Source organism: Ornithodoros turicata, chromosome 3 (assembly GCF_037126465.1).
Source record: "Ornithodoros turicata isolate Travis chromosome 3, ASM3712646v1, whole genome shotgun sequence".
Lineage (NCBI taxonomy): Eukaryota > Metazoa > Arthropoda > Arachnida > Ixodida > Argasidae > Ornithodoros > Ornithodoros turicata.
The window spans coordinates 30,309,502-30,336,195 of record NC_088203.1 but is presented as its reverse complement, the minus strand read 5'-3'; the positions used below and the strand labels follow the sequence as shown (position 1 = coordinate 30,336,195).

Here is a 26,694-nt window from a genome sequence, read left to right as displayed (position 1 = left end):
TGTGTGTATAAGAATTTACTATGAGTAATTTAGCGAACATAGAAAATATTCCACACCTTCCTTCCCACAAAGGTACTCCGGCACGATATCACCAAGACCTGGAACTCCAATGCTGATACACTTCCATTTGAGAAGGACAATGTGAACGGCTACTTCTACTCAAAACTGTAAGAGCTATCGACGATAGATGTAACATAATGCATCCCAGTAGAGTAGAACCTCTTTGTAGTGAAGGTGGTTGGCCCACTCATAACTTCACTACATCAGTATCTGCACTATATCAGTGGTCCATGGCATTTCAACAGATCGGGACCGCACGTTTACTTCAATTAATCTTTAAGTTCTCAACTTCAATCGAATATCAATCGCTAGAAGTATTCGATTTGCAAATCGACTGTCTAATAGTATTCGTTTTTCCGAATATTCCCCGAATATGAATGACCCCACCCTGAAAGTGGGCTTCACCTGGGGCTTCACTGCATGAGGTGAAGCCTGCTTTAAGAAATTGCTGGAACTGCAGGACAAACTCAGGTGGAACATTGTTGTTTAGGAAGGGGTGGCATCCCTCCCACGTGCACTTTAGTGGTTCCCGCGGGGGATCTTGATTCGACGTCCGAGAGGTTGCCTTTAAAGAGTTAAGACTTCTAAGTAGTGCCTGCAGCCCAGGAATGGTTCTGTACCCCTGCCCCTCTCATTAAGGATGTCATTTCATCGCTCTATGTTGAAAACGGAATACTGTGCATTTACTCAACAAAGCACGTCACAGTTATTAAATAAACAAATTAAATTCATAAAGATTTCCCAGCATACCATGATGTATATTGGCAACAACAAGCACTACTACCTGCAGGAAAGTCCGTGATTGGATGCAGAAATCGTCTGCTTTTGCATGCACTAGAGGCGAGAGTATACGTAGTCCGTGCATTGACCCGTGCATGTTGTTCATCGACTACAGGAAATACACAAACTCTCGTGCCTGAATTCTTGCCGTAGAACTCAGAAACAATCAAAAGCAAAACCATATTACTTTCAAATTGTAATGTTGGAGCTTTATGCTGTGGTCCTGGTGCACCCCGGATCAGGCTAATCTGGGTTTCGACGGACACCTGAGGTGTCAATTTTAAAAAGAAACAAACAAACGTGTTTGGTGGATTCAAAAGATTCGATTTGTTGTTTTGGGCACTGGGATTCGGTTTCACGAATCTCAAGTCCCTGCCTAGGATTTGAGGATTCGGTTGACCCATCCCTAGCCGAAACTCTCTTCACAAATACTGTACACATACAACCAGGGAAGGGTAATGGTAATGGAAACATAAACGGTATATTACTGGAATTGGAGACAGTAACAATAACAGAAACGCGTACCACTGTCCTCCATTACCGGAATCAGAAACGGAAACGAAAATTATCGTCCGGTATTGAATTTGGTTAATGGGTACTGTTGTGCAGTGACATTTCAGTTACTTTTGATTTTATTTTTGTATTTTGATGACTCCATTTCCTGCAATGCTGTAGATATACACGACAGCATGGAAACGAAGCGCAATATTGGATATCGAGGGTGCATCACCCGCTTACCTACTCGTCACATTACCTACCTACATGACACTTATACAACACAGATGCCACACACTCTACTCCACCATAGCAGGAGGATGACAGCGTACAATTTATTTATTTATTTTTTACTTTGTTCATTTCACTGTGGGTATGGCAGTATTCTTTACCACTGAGAGCGTCTGTCTATGAATGCGACATTGGATGAAGGTTACGCCCACCCTGAGTTGCTGGACTCAGAGTGACTGAAGACATGTTCCTACACTTCTTTAAAAATCTTGCAAGATGTGTGCATCCCAACGACGTAAAATTACTTGTGTAGTGTGTACGCGTGACACCAAAGCAGCACTTGGGCAAAACAGGTTGTTGACACAGCCGGATGTAACAGCCATACCATTACCAGAAACAGTATCAGAAATGGATAACGGAAACCAAAATGCCGGATGTAACAGCCATACCATTACCAGAAACAGTATCAGAAATGGATAACGGAAACGAAAATGGAAACTGTAACGAAAATACATCCGTTATCCTTCCCTGCATACAACAGTCAAAGTTTCATTCAGAGTGACGAAGTCGTCTTCCAGGAATTTGTCGGAGCATGGAGTAATAGGAGACGACGAAACCTGAACTTCACTCTCATGCAACGTCACGCGTGACATCGGCCTGTGGCTGAGCCCCTGCCTGTTGCATCCCCTAAGCTCCCCTTTTCTATCGAAATGGGGACGCTCAGACGTATATATCTCTGCGAGCGGAGAATGTAGTCCGTGCATTGACTGTTGGGTTTCCGAGAATGTGGCGCATAATCGAATATGTGCAAGCTACGTCAAATGTTTTCTCAACGCGAGTATTTAATGCATTTTTAAAAATAAACACACACTCCTTCTTTATCTACTGTTGAGGACACGGTTAGCTAAAATCGCCTGTCAGTACTTCGCCGTCCCATACTACCTAGGTTGCGCTTGAAAGTGCTGTGCCAATATTGTATTTGAAGATGGACCATGTGCTGCACGTGTTTCGTACTCAAAAGAAATAGTCTTGCAACACCTGGAGTTTTGAGATGAGAGAAACCACTGAGTGCTGGTTTTAGACAACTGTGTCTCCTACAGTACATCGTCAGGGACACTTCATTTCAAAACATGATCAGTGTGCAGCAGGGAGTGCAATGGAAGCGCGCATAATATATTTTTTGTCAGAGCTGTAAAGCGAACACGTGCTCCAATGACGGATGACTTCAGATTTGTGATTGTGGGTGGGGTTGGCTTGCGACTTTTAACTTGTCTCTGGAGAGTGACATAGTTGTTCTAAACCAGTAAGTAGGCCACTTAGAATATGCATCTTTTGCTTGTGAACTGAAAGAAAATTTATGATATATTCCTCGGTCCCCAGTCACTTCTGAAAGTCGTCTGCTCATGCCTGTGCACTAGCGTGCGTAAAAGCAGACGATTTCTGCATCCAATCGTAGACTTTCCTGCAGGGCGACGTAGCCATTCTTATTGTTCCCAATACAGATCATGATATGCTCTGGAATCTTTATCAATTTAATTTGGTTATTTAATAATGATGACATGCTTTGTTGGGTAAATTTGCAGTATTCCATTTTCAACAAAGTGCAATTGAATGTTACATTTTATGAGAGGGGCTGGGGGTATGAGACCATCCCTTTAAGCCGTGGGCTACAAATTGCAAACTTTTAGTGCAAAACCACATACAGTATTGTAAAATTTGCATGAATATTCTATATGTGATTCGATATTCAGCATTTTCCCCCCATTCGAATCAAGATTTGAATCAACTTCGAATATTTGGATTCCTATCCCTATCCCGTCCCTATTATAATCATATCTTCACTATGTCCAGGTTCACTATATAGAGGTTCTACCTGTATCATGTGACATTGTGACATTGATGTGTTTTATTTTGGAAGGTGGGATTGTTATGGGGACACTTTCCATATTGCCTGCATAACATTAAGCTACATACTCAGGTTTAAATAATGTATGTTCTTGCAAGAAAGTAGCTATAAGTTTTACATTTTAAAGGGGCACAACAGTGCAAAAATTTTCTCCTTGTCATATGAAAGATGCCATTACGCTCGCACCATCACAAAAAGGAACATGGTTTCATTGACTGCGTTTTTTGTGACTTACGAGTGAAAGAAATCACAATTTACACTTTCCTTCTTCCTGTCCTCCTGGAAGAGGCAAATAGTGTGGAGGGGGGCTCTCATTGGTCTCCTCAAATGATTTGTCCAATCATCGTGGGAGATCATTTGAGGAGACCAATCAAAGGCCTCTCCACATTGTTGTGCTTATTGAGAAAGAAAAGGAAAGCCTAAATTGTGTATCTCTCGCTCATAAATTGCTCGTAACTCGACTGATAATTCCCGCTTCTTTTGTGTTGGTGTCAAGCAGGGTTGCTAGATGAAAATCCTGAAAAGTGGCCAACGCATCATTAGAAAGTAGCCAATTTCCCATGTACGTAGCCACCTCCGTAACCTCTGGTGTGCAGGCATCATATATTTAGTGTCTGACCTTCTTGGATTAAACCCTATTCTGCCCGATTATTCCCTCCCGGATCGGTTTCAGGATTATTCCGGTTAAACCCGATTTCTTCCCGAATTCCAATCAAGTGTTACATTGTGTCATGTAACATGTAGTAGCAGTTTGCGCACATGTCTGGTGAAGACATGTGAAGCACATTTCATGTTGCATCATGTGCTCATGTGCAAGGAATGCATGTTTGATCAATACATGCTCCCCTACGGGCCGGTTGCCCCTACAACTACGGGCCGGTTGCTGGACAGAAAGGACCAGATTTCGCCCTGAATTTCAGATTTCAAAATAGCACCTGATTTCTCTACCCACTGCCTGAATCCGGGAAAGACATTTATCTGGAAAAAGTCTGACCTTAGATATATTGAAAGACAGATTTTTGAATGAGTCCTGAAACGCCAGCGCACAAACGAAGCAGTCTGAAGGACATCGTACCGACTGAGAGATGGACGATTGTCAAGAGGAACAGGAATGAATGGACTGTGCATACTTCGGCATTATTGGGTGCACGATTAAAAATAACCAGTTCTAAGAGCACAGGAGTCTAAATTATAGTTCGACTGCTTTCCACAAAAGTAGCCAGAAAATAGCCAAGTTTCCATCAGGGTGTCGAACCGAAACGTTTTTCGTTCCGGTTGTATCATAACCAGTCCGGTACCGGTTCTGCTCCGGAGCAAAAAAATAACAGTTCATACCGGTTTTAACCGGTTCCGCTTCTGGTGGGCATATTCATTCCCAGAACAAAAATCAATGTTGCTAAATGTAAACACGTCTATTCCGCATACATGGTATTTAATATTAATAGGCAGCTGTGAAATTTGTAGCTCTGGTTCCTGTAGTTGACGGTCTGTTCAAATCGGCTTTCTTCTTTCTTGAAGCGCATGATACAGACGGACTTGTTTGTCGTAGTGTCTTACGTAAAGTGCTTTCTTTGCGTCCCATCCGAGTGTCTGTTGCTGCTGCCTAGCCAGCAAGCACCACCGCACGAGTATGACGCAGATCGAGGAACACCTTCACTCACAAACACGCTCGACGGCTCCGTTTTCTTTTCATCGTGTCTTGTCCACAAAAGAGGACCCAACTTCGCACGTGCTTGCCCTCGCGGATACCTAAATGTATTCAACTTCGCTGCTCTCAGACAAAGGACACGTTGCGCGACATTACCGATAGAGAAGCCGTTACGCAGCACCCTTGGGTCGTTGCTTAGTTGAGGAGACTTTGGGCAGATAAAATTAAAACGAACACTGCGGCACATTGGTAGAGAGTCATAACCGGTCTCATGTACCTCTAAGTCTATATGCGCAAATGATAAAACATTACAAAGGGAGCCTATGGGTCATAGTATACCGACATACATTCCAGCGTAACGGTAACTCTCGTATAGTATCCATGACATGACTTCAGAGCACACGACGTCAGTTTCATTCGCCTATTCGTAGTCCAAACCGACGAAGTTTTTTCTTGGACCGAAAACCGTTAAATAAATTCTTCGGTTTCCCTCCTGAGCGAAAAGAACGTATACGGTTTCGATTCCGTTCCGGTTCGCACCAAAATAGCGTGTTTTTTTTTTCAGTTTTCGGTTCCGGTTTTCGGTTCGCTCCGACACCCTGGTTGCCATTGCCCAAATTTTGGCACCATAACAGTCAGAAAGTAGCCAATCTGGTGCAAAGTAGCCAAATCTGAAAACCCTGGGGTCAAGTCAAGGTGATGGCATCTTTCATTGTGGGAGGAGAAATTTTTTACGCTTTAGTGCTTCTCTAAGTATCTGGTAGTTTCGGGGTCTGAACATGCATCCATGTGGCATTAGGTACAACAGAGATGAAAACAGGTTTGAAGATGCTCCAGATACTATATCCAGCGAAGCTGACGGTGATCTGTGCTACAACTGCAACCTCAAAAGGGAACAAGAAATGGTAGGTACATAACAGTCGTGGGTAGTTATTCAGAAGAAACGGGGAAAACATGACGAGACTTCCAGAGTGTCAGTTCTTGTGTCACATGCAGTTGCCCGCCGATTATTTCAATGTGGCTCAGAAAATTGTTAACGCTTCTGCTTTGGGTCCACGTAACCGCAGGGCAATGCATCGCTATGAATTTTCCCTAGCATTGTGGCATTATCACTGTGCGCATTCACGTTTGTGTTGACGGCTGCAAGGTTCGCCGTGCTTGACAGTGGAGTATAAACAAGATCCTCATTGTTGCCACAGTTTTTGAGAGCCTTCTTCAGGTAAACCAGAAACTTCATAAATGGTTGTGACGTAAGTTAATTCAGCAAAAATGTTCAATGCACCCGTCGACGTTAGTGTATACATAACACTAGTGTACATACATACATATACATTAGTGTACACTCTCCAGTACAGAAGTGTTCGAGAGTACTTTTGTGGAAAATTTAAAGGATCATAGCCATGAAGCTCTTCAACTAAAGCTCGACTTGTCCAAGCTGCAGGGTCGACCACTTATTTCACTAGCACTCATTTCTGCTATGTCTTCGATATAGAAAAAAAAGGAAGCTATGACCAAAACTGTCCATTATAGTAGTGTCTTTAACTGCATTTGACAAGCTTGCGATAATATGGAGTATGCCCAGCAAATGCTTTGTAGCTATTTTCATTTTCATACCACAACATAATGCATCATAGAAGGGAAGCTATGGCAAAGAACTTCCAGATTTTTTATAATATCCCTTGACCCATTTAATGTTTTGTTAAAGCCACTTCTGACCTTGTTGGCACTGATGATGGCATTGATGCTGTTACCACTGTCCCTCAGAACTCATTGTGGTCAGGAAATTCTGGCAAAAAGTTCGTGTAGGGTGCCCCAGTCGCTCGAAGTCTTTGGTGTCTGCCGTTTCCTTTTTCCTTCTTTTTATGGTTGAGTTTTGTATGTGTAAGCAAAGCTTATGTTTTAAATATTCTCGAAGGTTATTGCGATCTCTGCTCTCTGCGCGTATGGGAAAAATGACCTGTGCACATCAAGGAGGATTCGCCTGATTTGAGTGGGGAGCATTTCGTGATGACTATTTTCGTTATGCAAGGGGAGCTCAGCTTACCGAAAAGTGTATGAAAGTATTGTTTCTTAAATAATGTTACAATCTCACGAAGTTAAAATTGTGAGCATAAGGAAACGGAACAATGTATGTAAGTTGCAATCTACGCTGGCCAACAGTCAACAGACAAAAATCAGTTCACTGAACTGAAATGTACAGACTCAAATCATGAACCGGATTGAGTGCTCTGATCCCGAAACGAACCTTAAAAAATAACGACTCCAGTCGTCGCTGAAAACATTCAATGCTGCGAAAACATCGTCTGCTCCATGAGGGCATCTACCACGAGAGCTATGGTCCCTAAGTGACATTCTCTGCTGTATTGGAGTTGAGTTTCCTGGCCAGCAAGAGTATTGAGGGACCCTGCTGTTACTGTGCACTACTGAGGTAGCTAACAGTGACATAAAATCTCTTCCTCTCTTGATGTAGAGGACAGCATCTAACTGCTTTTATTGCCCATCTTTAAAAATAAACTGTAGGAATGTGTTTCAAGCACAGTAGTCGAGCATGCATGTACGAGCTCAACCTCCACACATGTTCACACAGTGCTTCCGCACATTTTCTGAGTCGACGTTACCAAAACAGTCGAAATATTGGGCTTGGTTTTACAGTGCCTCCAGTTTTCCCAGAGAGTACATTAAACGAAAAGCCGAGCCAGCTGAAGCCAAAATATGTACAACAAATTTAGCCGTCCATTCAAAGAATGGTCCTAAAGATTACGTACACTGGTTCTGTGGCACTTCTGCTGGTGCCAGTAGCTTTATCCAAGAAATCAAAAGGTCAGAACTATTGGAGTACAAAAGAAGAGAGAGAAGGAAAGATTTGTGGAAGGATCCAACACCTTTTCTCATCACATGCGGTGTTCATTGGGAGCGGGGAGAGAGAGATAGCGTACTTTGCAAACTTGGATGCTTGGGGGTTTCTTTGGAGAGGTTGGAGGCTTTACCAGGACATCAGGAACTGTTGGTGCTTCCGTGACGCTCCCTTGATGCCAAACCCTCCTTCATATACTTAACGTTGATGTCCAAGCTAGCAATGGAAAATTGGGAACAAATACAACAGGTGGCATTGGGATTAATGTGGAATCGACGCTCAGTGGTTAAAAATGCTAAATATGTGCAAAAATAGTGAGCGTGCAACAATAATTTGCGAACCCGGTGAGTTCCTTCAACTTGATGTATCCCATTTTGTCGCAGATTTCTGTGCCTATACTTTTTTTGTTAAAGCTGCCAAGGTTTTGCGAGACTTTAATTTTATGGGAGAAACAGTGACTGCAAAATATGCGAATGTTAGTTCCTTGCAAAAGTTACCACATTTTAGAGTATTAATTTCATTATTCCAGGATGAAATGGTTAAACTTTACAAGGCAGCACACAGTGCTGATACATATGCTGCTGTAAGGTGGCACAGAGAGACATACCGCCCAGGGGACTTTATTCTTTTAGAACCCGGTACGTTCGGCTTTGCAAAGGTATGAAACTTTTTCTTCTTGTTCAAACATGGCACTGACAATGTTGTGATCTACAGCGTTGCCCAAGATAGAGCATGGTACTTCTCTCGCTCCATAGTAAAAGAAATACTGCAGGAATGGCAGATTGCAATACTTTCAACAACTGTGCATGGAGTGCTGAAAAACAGTATCAAAAACTTCCAGCTTCCAGATTTGTTTTTGTAAATTATCAAAAACAAAAACAAAATCCATGCTGTTTTCTGTACATTGTTGGCACTGTGCTCAATACACTGTCAGAACACTACTCCATGGTTACACCATTTTGAAACTACAGCATTTACTCTCATAATTAATTAATAATAGTAAATAATTTTTCTACCCATAAATTCAGGAAAGTGGAGGCACAAAATTGTGTGGGAACGTTCGTTACAATGTTCCAAAATATTTAGCATACCGGTTGCATCAGCCGATATTGACATTATCACTGCATTGGGAAAATGGGTTTCACTGGGCTTAACCCTGGACTTAACCCTAAAGCACAAGGCCCTACTTATAGGCCACTGGAAAAACTGCATTTAAGACTTTTTAGTTGCAGTTCACTTTGCAGTTAAGGTTTTCGACAAAGAGCTGAACAACTGGACCAAGGGACCACTTTTATGTTAATCTGTAACGTATATTAGATCCTCCAACATATTGTTCAGCTCCAAAACTTTACTTTTATACATTTTATCTTCATTAGAAACCTCGTGCCTGAGCAACCCAATAACCTTTTTTTTTAAGTTAGCAGGTGTGCCTTTTTGATTGCAATGTTTTTCCTGAAGTACCACACTGAAAAGAACACTTTCAGCAAAACGTGCGCATTCCTTTTAACATCACTATAATATGATTTTATCTTTATACACACCATTACGTATTATGATTTGGTACTGGAAATTGTATTGTCGCAAGCAGTTATGCAGGCAAGGTAACACATCTGTATTTGCATTGAGGCAGATGACTGACCTTTCTGATGCAGTTCAGCGATGTTGCAAAGCTTTCACAAAAGTGCCTTTTTCTTCTAACACTTATCTATTTGTATTGATGTTCTTTTGTGTCCTTGTAGGATCAGCATGGCATTAAGCGGTCAGGAGCACAACCATGCCATATTGCTGTCATCAAGCGCATTTTCAAAGACCTCAAATCAAACAGCCGTTCAGCAAATAATGTGATGCTCCAGGTTTCAAAATATTACAGGTATAGTTGCCAATATTTTGTCAGTGTGACCTTCTCTGGAAAGCCTTGGCACTGAAATGCTGATTATTTAATTGCAATCACAATCAGACCAGAGGACACTGCTCTTGGGAGTGCTTCCCTGCACATGAATGTTATCTTCGCATCTGAAGAATGTAAGTGTTGAAAGTGCTGTTTTCTTCCACCATTCGTGTTTGTATGTCCGTCACATGTGCGTGCGCATGTCTTTTCTCTGCTGTATATGGACATATAAATCAGTTTTAACCTAGTTTTACCAGGGTAGCCACGGATATACAGTAAAACATCGGTAATTTCACCCCCGTTACTTTGGAAATTTGGGTAACTTGAGCTACCTGTGTGGTCCTGGCAGATGTCTCGATTAGTGTATGGCAATAAACACTCGTAATTTCGGAAGCAGTTGGGTGCGCATCAGATAATTCGTACTGTCACGACTTGAGAGATGGGTGTCAGAACAGTCAGAACTAATGCAAAGACTGGCGCCACTCCATAACTAAAGAAAGTTGGCACAGTCACAGTACGTGTCACCATGGTTATGAGTGACGTGACATGATCAATGTCATGGTGACTTCCGGGAAGCGTACGAAGTAGAAGACTAAGGACCTCGTGATGAAAGTGTAATTACTGAAAGCCCTGATGAACAACATCCCTAGACAATAGTTAATGAAGGAATATGACATGACGTATGTTGGCATGATACATAAAGCATGAGTCACAGGTCATTGGGACTGTCGAAGGTGAGAAGTCCCATCGCAAACAGAAGCACCTTTAGGCAGCTTGGAGATAGCTGCACCCACGGCTCAAAGACGGGTAATGCTGACTGTGAGACGGTGAAGCGCGTATGATTGTGCGATAATCCATGTGTTTGTCAACCAGAGCGTCCCGAGGATGTCAAAGAGAGCTCAAGGCCATCAACCTTGATGAGCTTGCAAGGAAAAGGGACATTTCACCCACGCACATGGCATCGTGTACTAAAGTGCTCGCGCGCATTGCTACAGTGGCGTGGAAACAAGATGGCGCATGCTCGCTCTTGGAACTCAGTGTCGACATTCTGAAGCAAAGCTTATTTAGTGACTCTAATCACGGTATTTGAACCTGTATTTTATTGTCCCTTTCGATAGTTCAGCATTCAGATAATTCGGATATTTTCGTTGGTCCCATGCAATCCGAAATTAACGAGGTTTTACTGTACTACGTAAAAATTAGTTTTACTGGGTTCCACTCAGATAGTGAGCTCGATGTATGTATGTTTTCCTGCAAATTTAATCGCGTCTCCTACTCTGTCAAATACCGTGATTAGAGTCACTAAATAAGTTTTGCTTCAGAATATCGACACCGAGTTCCAAGAGCGAGCATGCGCCATCTTGTTTCCACGCCACTGTAGCAACGCGCGCGAGCACTTTAGTACACGATGCCATGTGCGCGGGTGAAATGTCCCTTTTCCTTGCAAGCTCATCAAGGTTGATGGCCTTGAGCTCTCTTTGACATCCTCGGGATGCTCTGGTTGACAACACATGGATTATCGCACAATCAACCGCGCTTTACTATCCCACAGTCAGCATTACCCACATTAATCGTGTCTCCTACTCTGTGTTCTAGACGTGGCTTTCGCTTTATCTATTCCCTCACATAAGACCTTGTCCCATTTGTTTCCTTTGTGCAACAGTGTCCACCGTGCATCTCAGTGCCGTTGTTCGGAAGACAAATGTGGAGTATGTCGCATCTCCACCTACATCCGCTATTTGGGATCTGCACAACAAGTTTTTTTGTTCACAGGTACTCGGAAACGTTGTTCTCTCAGAGTCACGGAAATACCATTGTTAAGATTACAGTGATCTGAATTGCACCTGCTTTTTTTTCTATATTTCACACTCGTTGTGCAATGTACTGATTTGGTGATTAACATTTTATTAGCACTTCCTCCCAAAGATGGGGAAGTAATGCATTGCATCTCTGTAATGAGTAACGCTGATGTATTACACTTTGTAGAGCAGTAACGAGTAACGTAATGCTATTACATTTTGGATGAGTAATGTGTAACAGCATTACGCGAAAGCAGTTAGGAAATATTCATGAGATATAGACAAGGAAAATCCCAAAACTGGTTACTCGCAGCCCCTTTTGGTGCTGATTGCGTGTGGAGTCATTGAACACCAACTCCTTCTATCCTGCAATAAGTGTTATCTCATCTAGACTATGCATGTTGATCTCATCTCTTGATGAAATCATTCCCACAGAGCGATTTTGCAGAAAATGTAAGTACGTACTAGAGCCCGGATTTTCATGCAAATGCAACGTCTTTTCTCAACATGGCTTCATATCTGAACGATCAAAAATGCTTTTTGATCGTCTGATCCTTTTGAAACGCTTTTTGATGGTTTGGAACCGATCAGATCGGTTGTATGGTGCATATGAATGCATCTTTAGCACGTTGTGGCATATTCTGCATGGAAATGCACACGTAGTGCATATTTTGTCATATTTCCAGATGTCCAGGTGGGAGAGCTTACTTTGTCCTTTTTAATTAATGTTTGTGCTGCTCTTCGGGAAGTTTCCGGTCCTCTTTTTGCGAGAATTTCGGTCAGAATAGAATGTCTTATGTTGCGATGAGATGTGGTGTTCAGCCCCCACCTTGGCTGCTCCACTATGCGAAATATTACCCATAAACGTTCGAGATATTTTCTTACAGCGATGCTCAAGGCTTGCCCCTCCGCACGGCGCTGGAGTGTGTTCACTACGTGTTTATGGCCAATGTGCCGTACTTCACCCTCGCCACTTTCTGTACCATTACAAACAGGAATGGCGTTCTCATTTCAGTCTGCTGGGGCTGTGCCGAAAGCAAAGCCTTCAGCAGCATGTCCTTTATCTGTGGCACAAGCCTTCTTTATCATGATGGAAATTTTATTTTATTTCTTTATTTCATGATACTGCGGGCACTGCCCAAGCAGGAGGGGAATAACAAGAGTATACAAAACTACCGTTGTTAATCACACAACACGGAAACAGCGTCCTCAAATTGGTTAATTGTACAGTTCGCAACATCAAAAGACAACGAGTTCCATTCAGGTATCGTTTTCACAAAAAACGAGTTTTTAAAAATGTTCGTACGAGCAAATAACGGCTTAAAGGAGTAAGGATGATGATGACGTGAGGAACGCGCTTGCAAGGGAAGAAGAAACGATCCTGAGTCTAATTTGATATTGCCCTTAAATATCTGAAACAAAAATTTTAAACGAGCAATTTTTCTCCTTTTCAGTAAGGTTGGAATATTTGCGTTCGACATAAGGACGGAAGGAGAGTCCCAAGAAATCGATGTTCTGAGGCTGGGACACCGAAGACACAAAGCCTCAAGTGCCTAAGAACAAATAATGAAGAAAGTGGAATGCCACTGAAAAGGTTAGCCAGCTGCAGGACTTTGAGTGACTCTGGGACTATGTGGGTTCGAGTCCTGCAGCTGGCTAACCTTTTTCAGTGACTTCCTACTTTCTAAGTAGGGGGCGTGCGAATGGTAGATTTTTTGAATACGAAACGAACACTAATGATTGGGGCTGAATATGAATCAAATATCTAATCATCAGCATACAGTATGTGGATATGCACGCTGTACAGTGGACAAGAGCATTTGTGAAGTTTTAGTTTCCTGGACTGGAAGGCTGGCATAACATAAAAAAAGAATGGAATTAGTAATGTATGCAGTGATTAGTAAGTGAGAGAAGCCCTGTTCTGGGGCTCACCCTCTCACAGACTACATAAAGTACAAGACCAGACCCATGACAGACCTCAGCATGCGCAACATGAAAAACACATACATGCTGTATGTTTGCGTCTTTCATGTTGAACAAGCCCTGGCTTGTTTCGTCGTTGCTTTGCATTCAGACTGCATCATGACAATTTTTTTATTTTTTATTTTTCTGATTAGGTGTTAGCGCCGCGAAGCAACAGTGGCTATGAGCGGCGTACAGATGTGGACAGACGGAGAGAGGACAGCAGGAAGGGGTGGGGGACAGGGGGATTAGTATGCATCCTGGGCTGACTTCAGGGGGAACTGTGCTGACATTTGTCTGGAAAGTCTTTGGAAAACCCAGGGAAAACCTCAGAGAGCACAGCCGGCGGTAGGAACATCATGCCAATTAAAATGCAAACTCCGCAAACCTTCGTAGCGGCAGGTATGGCGAAGCTGTAGTGCCACTCATTGGCCATGCAGGCAGTGGAGGATGGAGCAGCTGGTACGGACTGAACACCGCACCTCACCCCACTGAAACATGGAAAATAATCAATTCTGACCACTATTTTGGCGAAGGATGACCCAATGCTGTATTTGGATGACTCCAAATCAAGACCAAAAGTGGTTCTTCATCATCCAGATGCAAAACCATATTGAGAGAAAGACATGCATTTCCATGAAAGTCCGCACTCTAGTAAGACACTATTAGATCACACGTTCCTATCAGTATCATTATAAACTGGCTTAACTGTACTATGACTTCCTCGCAAGGTGAATAGTATCCAAGGAGCGCTCTCTTGTTCCATTTATTTGATCATTGCCATGTAAAGTATAGACTAGGCCTCGCTTGAGCTGCTTGGGGCGCTTTGGTGGTTCGTCTGCTTCCGTTTGCTCACGCAGTGTTCACAACCCCAACTACGTTTGGAGGCATCATGCATGGATTTCCTTCTGGTCATCGAACAAACGAAACCATGCCACCACTCCACTCCACTCCTGTGCAGTCCATGATTCTGAAAATATCAAGAAACCAAACAATATTAAGCACTGATTGACTGATTGATTTATTGATGTGTCATTCATTGGCAAATGGCCCATTTACTTACGTAATTAATGCACTTTTTAAAGTCGAAAAATGTAGCCCCATACAAGGGTGTGCTAATTATGTGTAGAAGACTGGCGCTCGCTTTACCTACAGTAGCCGCGTGATATGTGCTGACTGTGTGGAGCATGGTATGCATGGGTAGGAAAGGGCCAACATGTGGGGGTAATTACTTAGTTACGGGATAAATATGGCAAATTGGTTGCCTTTTTAAAAGACATCCGACATCCTGTTAAGCAGTAAGCGAGTAAGAGTTCCTGTTTCTTGCACAACGGGGCCACGTTTTGTGATCTTGACAACATCGAGGATAGATGTGCTGCTTCTTCACTCTCATCTTTGTGATTCAAGCGGTTGTTGTGTACTATGCTGGTGAGCACCACTGTTGCTACACGATATGCTCAGCACGATCTGGTTGATGGAATCAAAAATGACTCTCGGGGACTTTGGTTTAACGTGAGTCAGGCAAAGCTGAGTAGTAAGAGCCTATGAGGGTTAGGGATTTGCGCTACTCATGGTTGTATTGTGTCATGGTGTATTACGTAGGTCATGGTTGTATTGTGGTAGTAGCTAAATCATATCAATGGAACAAGGGGATGTGAAGCATTGCCTAAAGATGTGTGTATCAGTGTGCACTTTTTCAACAAATGCAACACAACTGTGACTCCATGCATCACTTGAAGTTTTCGTGTGGAGCTCTAATGTTTGAGACGGGAAAAGAGAGCAAATCTTTTTGTGGCTATGCTGTACCATTATGACCTCTGATATGATCCATATTCATTCATCGATGGTAGCCTGCCATGCATTTTATGCTTACACTAATTTTTTTCGTATCAGTCTTACTGTGCCGAAACAAGAACTTTCACTGACCTGACCTGCCTCGAAGCTCGTCAAAATGAGGTGAGCCAAATGTCGGAACTCTCGAGTTGAATGCCTAAAGAGAACATTTAAATGAGCATCAAGACACATTGAACGTGTATTGTTTTTAACCATGTCTTACGAGCATGCTACATATCCCTCGGGAACCCTCACGCAAAATATTTTTTTGGGGGAAGTGCGCATTTCTTGGGAAAATGTGGTTACAAGAGTGGATGGTGTGGTGGCAATGTCTCTCAGCTCCTTGTGGCATGTTGTCAGGTCCATCTAAGCATATACGTTACATAGGGCCCTGTGTCTTCGGGTTTTATGGGTTTTGAAAATCTGGAGGTAAAAATTTGGTTTATTTCAGGAGCCGTAAAACGTTAAAATGGGGTTATATATAGGGTGGAAAAATAAAAAATTAAAAATAAAGTAAGAACAGCTGTCGTCATCGGTGGCTGAATTGCCACTTTGCTGAATTCGTTTTCAGTACTTAATTTTTCTTTTTTTTTTTCAGGTTTTGCCTTAAGTGATGATGATGGGAAATGGGGGGGGGGTTAAAATTGGTTTTACCCCAAAACACAGGACTCTATACATATATATTTCGTGCACATTGACACACCACATCTCATCTCTGTGAAATTCCCATTCCATGTTTCCTTTCAAATGTGTTCTATCTGTGACACTGTACTTTTGCTACGTTACAAACAGGATGGAGACAAGGAGTATCCTGCAGTGCGAAGACTTCGTACCCTGGATGTGTTTGCTGGATGTGGTGGTAAGGCATCTGAGACTTCTCTTTTGAGCAAACTGTGGTTGCACATGGATGCAACTGTACGTGATCAAACGCTATGTCAGTCACAAATGTAAATTCCTTGCAAGAAAAAAAAAAGTTTGTTACGGAAATGGCGGAATGACCCGAAAACTAATTCTCATAAGTTACATCGACAGTTTGCTATTCCTAGCCAAAGTCATACATATGGCGAAAGCACGCATTATGATGAACATAAAAGTAGGATGTTAGTGAGCTGGTGATAATCTGGAAATGACATTCCCTGAGGTTGTGGTCCCCTGTTTAGTCAGACACAGTAGTAATGTGATGAAAGCGGTTAATTGTTGTAACAGCACTCAGGCTAGAATGTGTAATTGAGACGATGGCTGCATCTCCATGAGTTTGCATCTCCTAGGACAGTGGGAACAAAGGAGAAACTTTAACCCGCCACCAGCTCATGTGGCATAGCGGTTAGGATGATCGTTTTCCACGCCGAGACTGGGAAATGACACGGGTTCGAATCCTGTTACCGGTTGTGCTGTCGGAGGTTTTCCCTGGGTTTTCCAAAGGCTTTTCGGACGAATGTCGGCACAGTTTCCCCCTGAAGTCTGCCCAGGACACATACCGTATTACCGCGTATTATCCGGCATGCCGGATTTTCCGAGGTCGACCAACTTTCGCGATCTGCCTGCCTGGTCTATCCCGGCATGCCGGATTAAACGAGGTCGCCGGCACGTGGTACAGAATGACTGAGACAAGTAATTCTTACAAAACCTATATTGTACAACGACATGCTATCACAAACAGAAGGCTATATGCAATAGTACAACAAACTTATAAGGCATTTATGTCCTCGTCATCAGAAGAATCGCAACTTTCCGCGTCAGTGAGTCCAGACCCGTTTTCTTCGTCGTGGATCGGGCTGGGCTCCATCGTGCCCGTCGTCAGAACATCAGCTAAACGTCCATGTAGACTACTGGAGTCTGCTTCTGCCACAAGTCCACACTTGATAAAAGATTGACGAATCAGCTCCTCGTGAACTTGACTCCATGCCTCTTTGACCCATTGTGCAATGGTGGCATATGAAGCGGAGCGGCGTTTTCCCGACTTCGTGTGCTCCACTTCTCCATTCCTCAACCATTCCGTCCACAGGCTCCTCATCGCTGTCTTGAAGTTGCGATTCCAAGCTACGTCGGCAGGCTGAAGAAGTGGTGTGAGTCCACCAGGAATAATCGAGAGGCAGGTGGCGTAATGCTGCTTGAAGCTTGATTTTGTTGTAGTCTTCAGATGCGCTGGCGCACTGTCCATCACCAGCACTGATTTGGGTTTGAAGAAGGCACCCGGTCGTGCAGCCCAGACCTTTTGCTTGTAGGTGTTCATAAGCTCAGCAGTCATGCTCCCTTTCATTGCCACGGAAACAACAATTTCTTTAGGGAAGTCAACCTTTGGCACGTTCTTGAGTCCTTTGAATATTATCATCGGCTTCAGTTTTGTACCATCGGCCATTGCGCTGAGAACAACAGTGTATCGAAGCTTGTCCTTGCCGGTTGTCCTGCATGTTACGTGCTTGACTCCCTTAAAGTCGTACGTCTTATTCTGTGGCAAGTCAAAATACATCGGCGTCTCGTCCATGTTTCCAATGTTCTTCAGTTCAATTCCTCCAATTACTGATTCGTGAAACTTGAAAAAACAATGGCACAGCTCACGCGCATTGTCCGGAACCTTTTGCCCAACACTGGTGACTGACCTGTTGACAACTTTGTACCTTTTGGTGAACCTTTCCAACCAACCATTGCTTGCCTTGAAGTTCGTTGCACCGTCGCTCTTGCTTAGTAAGTCTTCGGCCCGCGCCTTGATGTGGGATGCAGAAACAGGAATACCTTGCTTTCGTTCTTCGGATATCCAGCTAGCAAGGCTTTCCTCCATCGCAGGGTACCTTGCACGTTTCTTTGCGGTGTCCTCGGAAGAAGGTATGCACCTACGTTTCCCGATGACCAAGTCGTCGTCGGTCCTGCACGCTTCGAGCTTGTCCTGCTGCCTCAACCAGTCCTGCACGCACGAACGAGGAATGCAGAAAAATCGTGCTGTTGCGCTGATGTTACCATGAAGTTCGGACAGCTTCTTCAGCACGTCCAGTTTGAACGAGATCGTGTAACTACGCGTGTGCGTACGAGCCGGAGTCGGACCTTCATCCATGGTGGCAGGCTCAGTAATGCCAGAGCAAGACCCAAGCGGCCGTAAGCAGGTCAAGATTGTCCAGTGAAGATAATATTAGCACAATGAATGGGCTTTCATCCTCCGGAGGGAACAGTAGAGCAAGAACCAGCGTTCGTTCCGTGACGTCATCCTTCCCTGGACTTTCCCCGCGTGTGTCATTGAACTGTTGTGAAGGACCTCGGTTGACTCCTGGAAGACTACGTCCCCGATTCTCGCATTTGCCGGCATGCCGGGAAATACGGGGTTTCCCGGCATGCAGGTCAACCTCGCTTTAATCCGGCATGCCGGATAATACGCGGTAATACGGTACTAACACCCCTGTCCCCCACTCCTCCTCCTGTCCTCTCTCCATCTGTTCACGTCTGTACGCTGCTCACAGCCACAGTTGCTTCGCGGCGCTAACGGAGAATTAGAAAGAAAAAAAAACACGTCAAACTCAAGGAGGTGTTGCTGTCATTGAGGTAAAAGCAGTTAAGGTAGTAAGCGTTTTCTTCTGTTCCACTGTGAACTTGTTTTGTGCCTGACGGTATAAGTAAACATGCGATAATGCACAGAATCATCTTGAAGAAGGGATTGAAAACGTTTCTCTTCCAGGGCTCTCTTTGGGATTTGAAATGGCAGGAGTCAGTGAGACCCGTTGGGCATTGGAGCACTGTGATGCTGCAGCCAGGGCATTTCAGCTCAACTTCCCAGATGCTACAGTGTTCATCGAGGACTGCAACTCTTTTCTTAAGGATATCCTCGAAGTAAGCGTGCCATTATGCCGTTTGAGTCTCGAAACTTGTTACGAACCTAATGGTACGTCAAACCCGTGTACTACTTACGAAATCACTTTATGCCGCATGACAGCTACGACCATGAACGATGCCGCAGTGGTCAGTCTGCGAGTTAATTTTGCCCACCTGAAGGTTCTTTAAAGGGGCACTAAAATGCAAAAGCAAGTTCACTTCAAATTACGTTACGCGCTACGTTAATTTTGTAAGCGTTATCATAATTCGAAACTTTGATTTCGTTACGGAGCTACAATCTAAATTATGCCGGACCTTCTCTTGCTTCAGCGCTAAGCAGTGAACGTCGTTTCAGATAGTGCATCAGTGTTTTTAGTCCATACTGCGCGTGCCGCGCCATGGAGCAGACCTAGTGAAAAACATAGTGCGCGTTGCAAAGCGGACTGGCGTCGGTGTCCGAAGGACGTGAAGATAATGTTGTCAGTGGAACATTCGCGAGTACTGTTGTGGGCTACAGTTCAGTGAATCGGTATTGAAAAATGCAGCAATATCATATACCGCGCATATACAGAACACTACGATCAGACCTGTTCCAAATCCACATGCCCATGATAAGTATGCGTGCACTTCTCTTGCTGTCTCATTGGATGCCGCCAATCTTTGCCTATTGGGGATACCACTCGTTGCCGCCAAAGACAGCTCTGTTTTCATTGAGTTTTTCTTCTAAATGGTAGAGAGCTCTGTGAACTAATTTTGCTTGCATTATACTAATTGAAACACAGACTTTCATTGGAGAGCAAGTTGTTCTTGCATTTTATGACCCTTTAACATCCTCTTAGATCTCTGCATACAGCCCGGCAGTAGTTAGCACTCCTCGTAAAAGGTGGTATGTGCCTTAGCAACTTGTACCTTGCTATCAAGTTGCTGGCGTCCTGCTACCTTGAGGGTCAGTAGGTAGCCATCCCACCAACTGATCCACTGAGGTACTTGATGATATGTTAGTGTGCTTGTGAGGAAGTTGTTATACAGCATTGTGGTATACAGTTGCTATGCAAACTTTTACTTCTGTGTTCTGCTACTAAAACAGGGCCAGTTTACTCTTTGTACCTAAAGCTGTTGAATTCTCTTCGAAATTTCATTGTACATGTTCATTGGTACCTAGTTCCTTAAACTGGCAACATGAGAAGGCTTGAGCAGAAAGCGTGACTAATTTTCGCTCAGTTTTTTTCCTGCATGTGCCAGATGTACTTTACTGGCATTTGCCTCATAAAAGCTTTATGTACTGGTGCGTTGTTTTCTATACTACACAAGACTCACTCATGGTGCTTCCTTCCGTCCATTGTCATCATGATGTAACCATGTTTGTGTGGCTCCTGAAATTAGCATATGACTAGATCTTGTGTGTCATCCTTGTTTGTGGCCAGAAAGGTCAGGGCACTGATGACAGTTGCAAGTGACCCTGCTTTGTTTGATGAGGCAAAATGCATATTTTTAGAATTTGTTTTAATGGATGTCCTAATGTTTATCTCAGGGTGTCGAACCAAACCCAAACCTGAACCGAAAACTGTACCAGAACCGTTATTTTTCCCGGACCCGAACCGAAATTTTCATGACGCTGTTTAACCGGAACCGGAGCAGAACTAGACAAAATAATAGCAGTAACCGGTTCGCAACAAAACAGTTTGGGGACATAAAAGAAGTCAGCATAAGAGTTCCTCTCAATCCCCGAACGAGGATACATTGGTATCATCATCACACATCCATATCATGGGTCTCACAAAATTCCACCTAGCAGTCAAACGAGGACGTACAGTAAGTATGTTTTGAGCATCTTTCTTAACACGTCGAAGTGCAGTTGTCCTCGTGAGCACCGCAGCTAGTCGTTAGTGCCCCACCCACGTGCTACGCCGTCTGCTTTTCAGAGATGAGGCGTAACGCGGACGCTTGTCAAACGCTGGGTTTCCAAGCGAACGTCACCCCATTCTTTGCTAGAACTGCTGTATTTTCTGAAAGGTGAGTGGCCTGCCATCGTTCACCGAATGAAGCGGGAATGGGGCAGGTCAGTTGTGGTAGCTCTATAGGAAGAACCTGTGATTAAGCGAATGCACAACATTTTCTTTTACACGTGCGCAGTAAAAATTAGACCGGTCAGGAACATGAGAAGTGGAGGAGCACATGCAGAACGGTTCTTGTAGAACGGAACAAAAATAAATGTAGTCCTGCTTGCTGGTAGTGCAGTTGTGTTGTGACACATTGCCCTTGTGTTGTGGATTAACTGGTACACTGATGTGACCTCGGACAAAGCAAGGATAGCAGACTTATTTTCAACGTGCTTCAGGACAGTTTGAGATCGATTTACATTGCAAATGCAGTGTGCCAGGTCAGTACCGTCATCTACATGAAGTGGTGTCCATCTTATTTTGCTTTTTTAAGTGTATCTTGCTGGTACTGTGCATGTAAAATAAAGTGATTTTGAAATATTTTGAAACCGAACCGGAACTGAACCAGAACGAAATCCAAGAAACCCAAACCCGAACCTAACCTGTATTTTTTGTGGTGCAACACCCTGGTTTATCCACACATTTTCCAACCACACCGGCATAAATCTAGAATTTAAGCTTACCCCAAGTGAGAACTGATGTTCTGAGGCTGGAACAACATAGAAAGGACAAATGCATACAAAGCCTCCAATTGCCCAAGAAATTAACGATGAAAGAAGAAAGTCACTGAAAAGGTTAGCGAGCTGTAGGACACGAACCCACATCTTCTGGATTGCCGGTCCAGGGCTCTACCAATTGAGCTAAGCTAACACACCTCCTCAGCAACTTACAAGGGTGCGTCATCTGAAGGGACAAACCAGCCACTCGATCTCACTCATCCTCCTTTCACTCTTACATTTTTGCTCACTCATACACACATTCATTCGACGGGATCGACGCAAGCAGAAACTATTGAACAAGAGAGAACTGATGTTCTGAGGCTGGAACAACATAGAAAGGACAAATACATACAAAGCCTCAAATTGCCTAAGAAATTAATGATGAAAGAAGAAGAAGATGAAAGAAGAATTGGTAGAGCCCTGGACCGGCAATCCAGAAGATGTGGGTTCGAGTCCTACAGCTGGCTAACCTTTTCAGTGACTTTCTTCTTTCATCGTTACCCCAAGTGTTTCGTGTGTCATACAATTACATATTTTTGCATATTTCTTCCAAATTGCCTACAATATGACAGTTCTATATTATATCATATTTCGACATCATTTTAATCTTTTTTTAAATGTTGACCGTTTCCTGTGTTTTGCCACCGCTCACGTTATTTGAAAACTGGATGTCATCGACCCAAAACACGTGCTCCAGTTTCACATCTGAGCTACCACGTTGCTTTTATGCTGCGTAGCGCTACACAATAACTTTGGCTAACCACTAAGTCTCAAAACAACGCATGACAAGTAGCCGGCAAGTTCAAGTTGTGCTTGATAAAAACGAGGCATTGCAGTCTTTGAGTGCTGTTCATGAAGGCAATGAACGGCACAATGAAGAGATGCCTGTGCATGACATGGATCAGCTAGGTAGCCAGCTAATTCGCTGAAATAACATCCAGCGACATTGCACACATTTTTGTATGGCATACATTGCATGGTACGTGGTGCTGGCAGAACAGGAAGCTTTTAGTCATTGCATGTAAAAATGCATATCTGTATGTGTGTGTGTGCTCCTTTGAAAACCTGGGTATGATCAAGGTGCATAGACGACCAATGAAGAATACCTGAGTGTGCACGCATAGACGTACATTCCAACTGCCAACAACGAATGCGAATTTTCATTTCTAGTACGTTTCTTTAGACAGTTCACATACTTATACGGTTCCGAGGCATGTGAAACCTTGCAGAGCAACATTCATGACATCATGATTGTATGTCTGCATATTTTTTGCATACAGAGTCATTTTGTGTTGCCTATTTGTATGGATATTTTGGAAATTTTTTGTGCATAAATTCTCAGGCCCTACTTTTCAGTTTTACTTCAGTGTCATTTCTCGTTCCTCGTAGGGAAAGGAGACTGGTAGCAAAGGCAAACGTCTTCCTCAAAGAGGAGATGTTGAACTTCTTTGTGGAGGGCCTCCTTGTCAAGGCTTCAGCCTCTTGAATAGGTTTCGTGACGGGCGGTCAGCACGGTTCAAGGTAATCACCTTTGAAGATGTTATCGTATGGCGAAAATGTGTTTGTTGCGTATGTTATTGGCGAATATGGACAGAAGAACTAGTCTAAACGTTATGAAGCACATAGGGTATCACCTTGTGGCTTGATGTAGTTCTGCCCACCACTGACAAGTGCATGTTCTGCAGTGGATACCTGTGGCACACTACATCATGAATAGAGCCTGAAGTTTTCAGAGAAATATTTTTTCTAGATTTTGGGGTACAGAATCCGGTAAATAAACATGTGCTCTTATTCATGTGAATTAGGGTGGAAAAACTGCCAGTATGCCACATTCAGGGAGAAATCTGTCTCAGTTACTCAAACTAACTGTACTGGTCTGGTGCAATCGTTGATGTAACTGCACTTGCTGGCAAACAAGTTAGTGTTCATTCCTACAGATGTCTCAGTGAGGGCAATTTGCTGAGTAAAAATTGGGTTTCACCCTAAAGACGCTTCACCCTTCAATTCGGGGAAGAATCGGGTTAAACCCTAAAACTTCAAGCTCTAATCATGAACCTGCATATAGTTGGGGCCTGACTTTTTCGGGTATTACCCAAAGAAGTCAGGCCCCAACTGTATGGAGGTTCATGCTGTAGCACCAATATTTATCTGATATTTACCCGTAAGTAGTCACTTTCCAGTCTAACCCGATTTCTTCTGAAAGTAGAGCCGTGCGAATATGAAAATTTTCATTACGAATAGTTAGCAAATATTTCACTTGCACTGTGAATCGAATCCGAATAGTCAGAAAAGGCCTAATTCGAATAATTTTGAATACCTTATGGTGGAATATTTTGTGGTGTTGTGCTCATTGGGTGATGTTCTGCTCCAAACTTGTGAGCCTCTTCAGACAGCATAACATATCGTAAGAGAAAGGCCCCTCTGTGTTGTGTATGGTAGATTGCATTAGTGGGATGAACTGCATTGAGAGTTAGTCAACATGTTCCATGCAGCCTGCTTTGTGTGCATCTCCTTAGCTCTGTGTTTACATTTTTAGAAACTGCACATATCTGTTACTGAACATAACTCTGAAAGTTGGGAGTACATTTACTGGAACATGCAATGCCCCGTGTGCAGTGTTGACCAAGAGGTCACAGAAGTTGTAGATTTTAGAGATAGAATATCGTAAACAGTGTAAAGCGGGCTTCACCTAACACTGTAGTGTAATGAGGTGCAGCCGACTTGCAGAATGGAGCCGCACACCGAAAGGACAATGGCGGCAACGTGAAGTAGGCATCTTGGATGTAATGAGGCAAAGCCCACTTGCAGAATGGCTATAGTGATACCTTGGTTCAGTACTATTCGAGAAATATTCGAAAATTTCGAATACTGAAAATAGGTTGCAAATAGCAATAGAAATTCGATTCGTATTCGAAATTTTGAATATTCGCACAGTTCTACCCGAAAGCCATTTATGTTGGCTATTCTTGGCATCGCTATTGACGCTATTGATGCTATTGACTGACAACCTTGTTGTGAAACAGTCAAAACTAAGACTTCTAAAATTTAATTTGCCACCATTAATTGGATATTGACATTATCGCAGTGTGCCTGATTCAGATTTACTGAGCTAATTGAAAGTTCCTCACTTCCCACTTATTTTGCCCGGATAAATGTGTAATGTACCACAGTTACTCGCATAATTGCGCGCCAAAATTTTTGTCTCGGCAACAGCGGTGATTTTTTTTCCGCTTACCACGCGGTTTTCGCAACGCAGTCAGTGCTACTGAAGTTGCCGCGATGCATTTGTTTGATTTGCACCCATGAATGGATCACTGACACTTCGGTTCACTGACCCAATAGATGATACTGTCACTCGAACCGCAAAACAAACACAGAAAGAAACACTGGACAAACACGCTATGAACTTACAGCACAACATGACAAAGTTGGCAAACATCGCATGCTTTTGGTTGTCAGTGCGACCAACGGCGTCTTCCACTGGTGTCACAGCAATGCCTCCTATGTTTCTGTAATGCCTGGCAAAGACAGTCGTGCTCCTCTTCTCCCGCAGCCCTTTTTTGCAGCTGGTGGTGCTATTTCCCGATGGTCACGAGAACTGTCTGTTGTCTGCTATCAGTCTGTCGGTTTTCGAAAATTTTCCAATTTAAGTACCTCTTGCTGCAATGTGCGAGGCTAAATTCTGCTTGCTGTTGGCTGCTGCAGCTACAGCTGCTGCGTGCATGTCCTATGCATTTGGCACCACCTGACGGAGGCTCCCCATACTAATGCACGGGGGCATACTAAGAACGGGGAGCCCGCTGACTTGACAGGCATAAAGATACAGGAGGCATTGATGACAGTGTCTCACCGTATTTCACTGGCAGGAAGAGCGGTAGTGGGCCTGGCTTGTTGCCTCCTGACCATTGCCAGTTGCACAGCAAGTAAGTACTTGTGCTTGTGCACTACAGTGATGATGTCTATTGGCTCTACAGGAAGCCTATATAACCGGCACACTAAAATTTTGGAATTTTGCTTTGTTTGAATATTGTTACAAATATCCCTGTGCAATTTGAGCACCCCCAACTTTTTTGGAAAGCAAAAGTGCGCAAATGGCCCAAGTCATGTGTGGCAATCTTCTATTTGGTGGAACAGGACACTAATCCAGCGCCAAATGGACGGCATTGTACGTGGAAAACAATACCAGCTTTATTTTCATAACTGGCATGCCATGTAACCACAGGTAATACTCTTACCTATTGCGTGCAGTAATTTGGTAAAAATGATGCAATGCAAATGATGCATGGCTCACAATGTTGACTGGAGTGCTACATTGTCCAGAAACGTAGTGTGACTTAGTGTCTTATCCACAAGAAATTTCATTTATTTACTGTTCAAAGTAAAGAATCCGTGGAATGAAATTAACTCCGGTTAATTCAGGTTCAGCTCAGCTCGAAGATGGCATTGACTGTTTCGGTTTGGTTCAGTTCTGGTTCGGCCAAAAATAACGGTTAATAACGGTTTTGGTTCGGGTTCGGTTTGACACTCTGCTCTAAACATTTTCAAACAAAACTCCTGTGTCAGCGTCACAATATAGTTAGAGCCTGGAGTTTAGGGTGTTACCCGATTCTTCCCCAAATTTGCACCCTGAATTGAAGGTTGCCTCTTTAGGGTGAAACCTGATTTTTGCCTGGCAAATTGCCCTCACTGGGATGTCTGTAGGAATGCATTAATTTACTTGTTTGGCAGAAAAATTCAGTTACATCATCATTTGTACCAAACCACTACAGTTAGTTGAGTAA

At 43.4% G+C, this 26,694-nt stretch overlaps 1 protein-coding gene across 1 annotated transcript in view; it reads left to right on the top strand.

Annotated features, from left to right (window-relative positions):
* LOC135388364 (DNA (cytosine-5)-methyltransferase 1-like) overlaps positions 1–26,694 on the top strand; it is a 101,956-nt gene that overhangs the window by 53,300 nt on the left and 21,962 nt on the right. The window contains exons 19-28 of the mRNA XM_064617883.1: positions 73–167; positions 5,920–6,025; positions 8,504–8,632; positions 9,714–9,844; positions 9,932–9,996; positions 11,526–11,635; positions 15,517–15,579; positions 16,249–16,315; positions 19,121–19,272; positions 23,303–23,434. Coding sequence (XP_064473953.1) covers positions 73–167; positions 5,920–6,025; positions 8,504–8,632; positions 9,714–9,844; positions 9,932–9,996; positions 11,526–11,635; positions 15,517–15,579; positions 16,249–16,315; positions 19,121–19,272; positions 23,303–23,434 — 1,050 coding nt within the window. The remainder of the gene's footprint in view (positions 1–72; positions 168–5,919; positions 6,026–8,503; positions 8,633–9,713; positions 9,845–9,931; positions 9,997–11,525; positions 11,636–15,516; positions 15,580–16,248; positions 16,316–19,120; positions 19,273–23,302; positions 23,435–26,694) is intronic.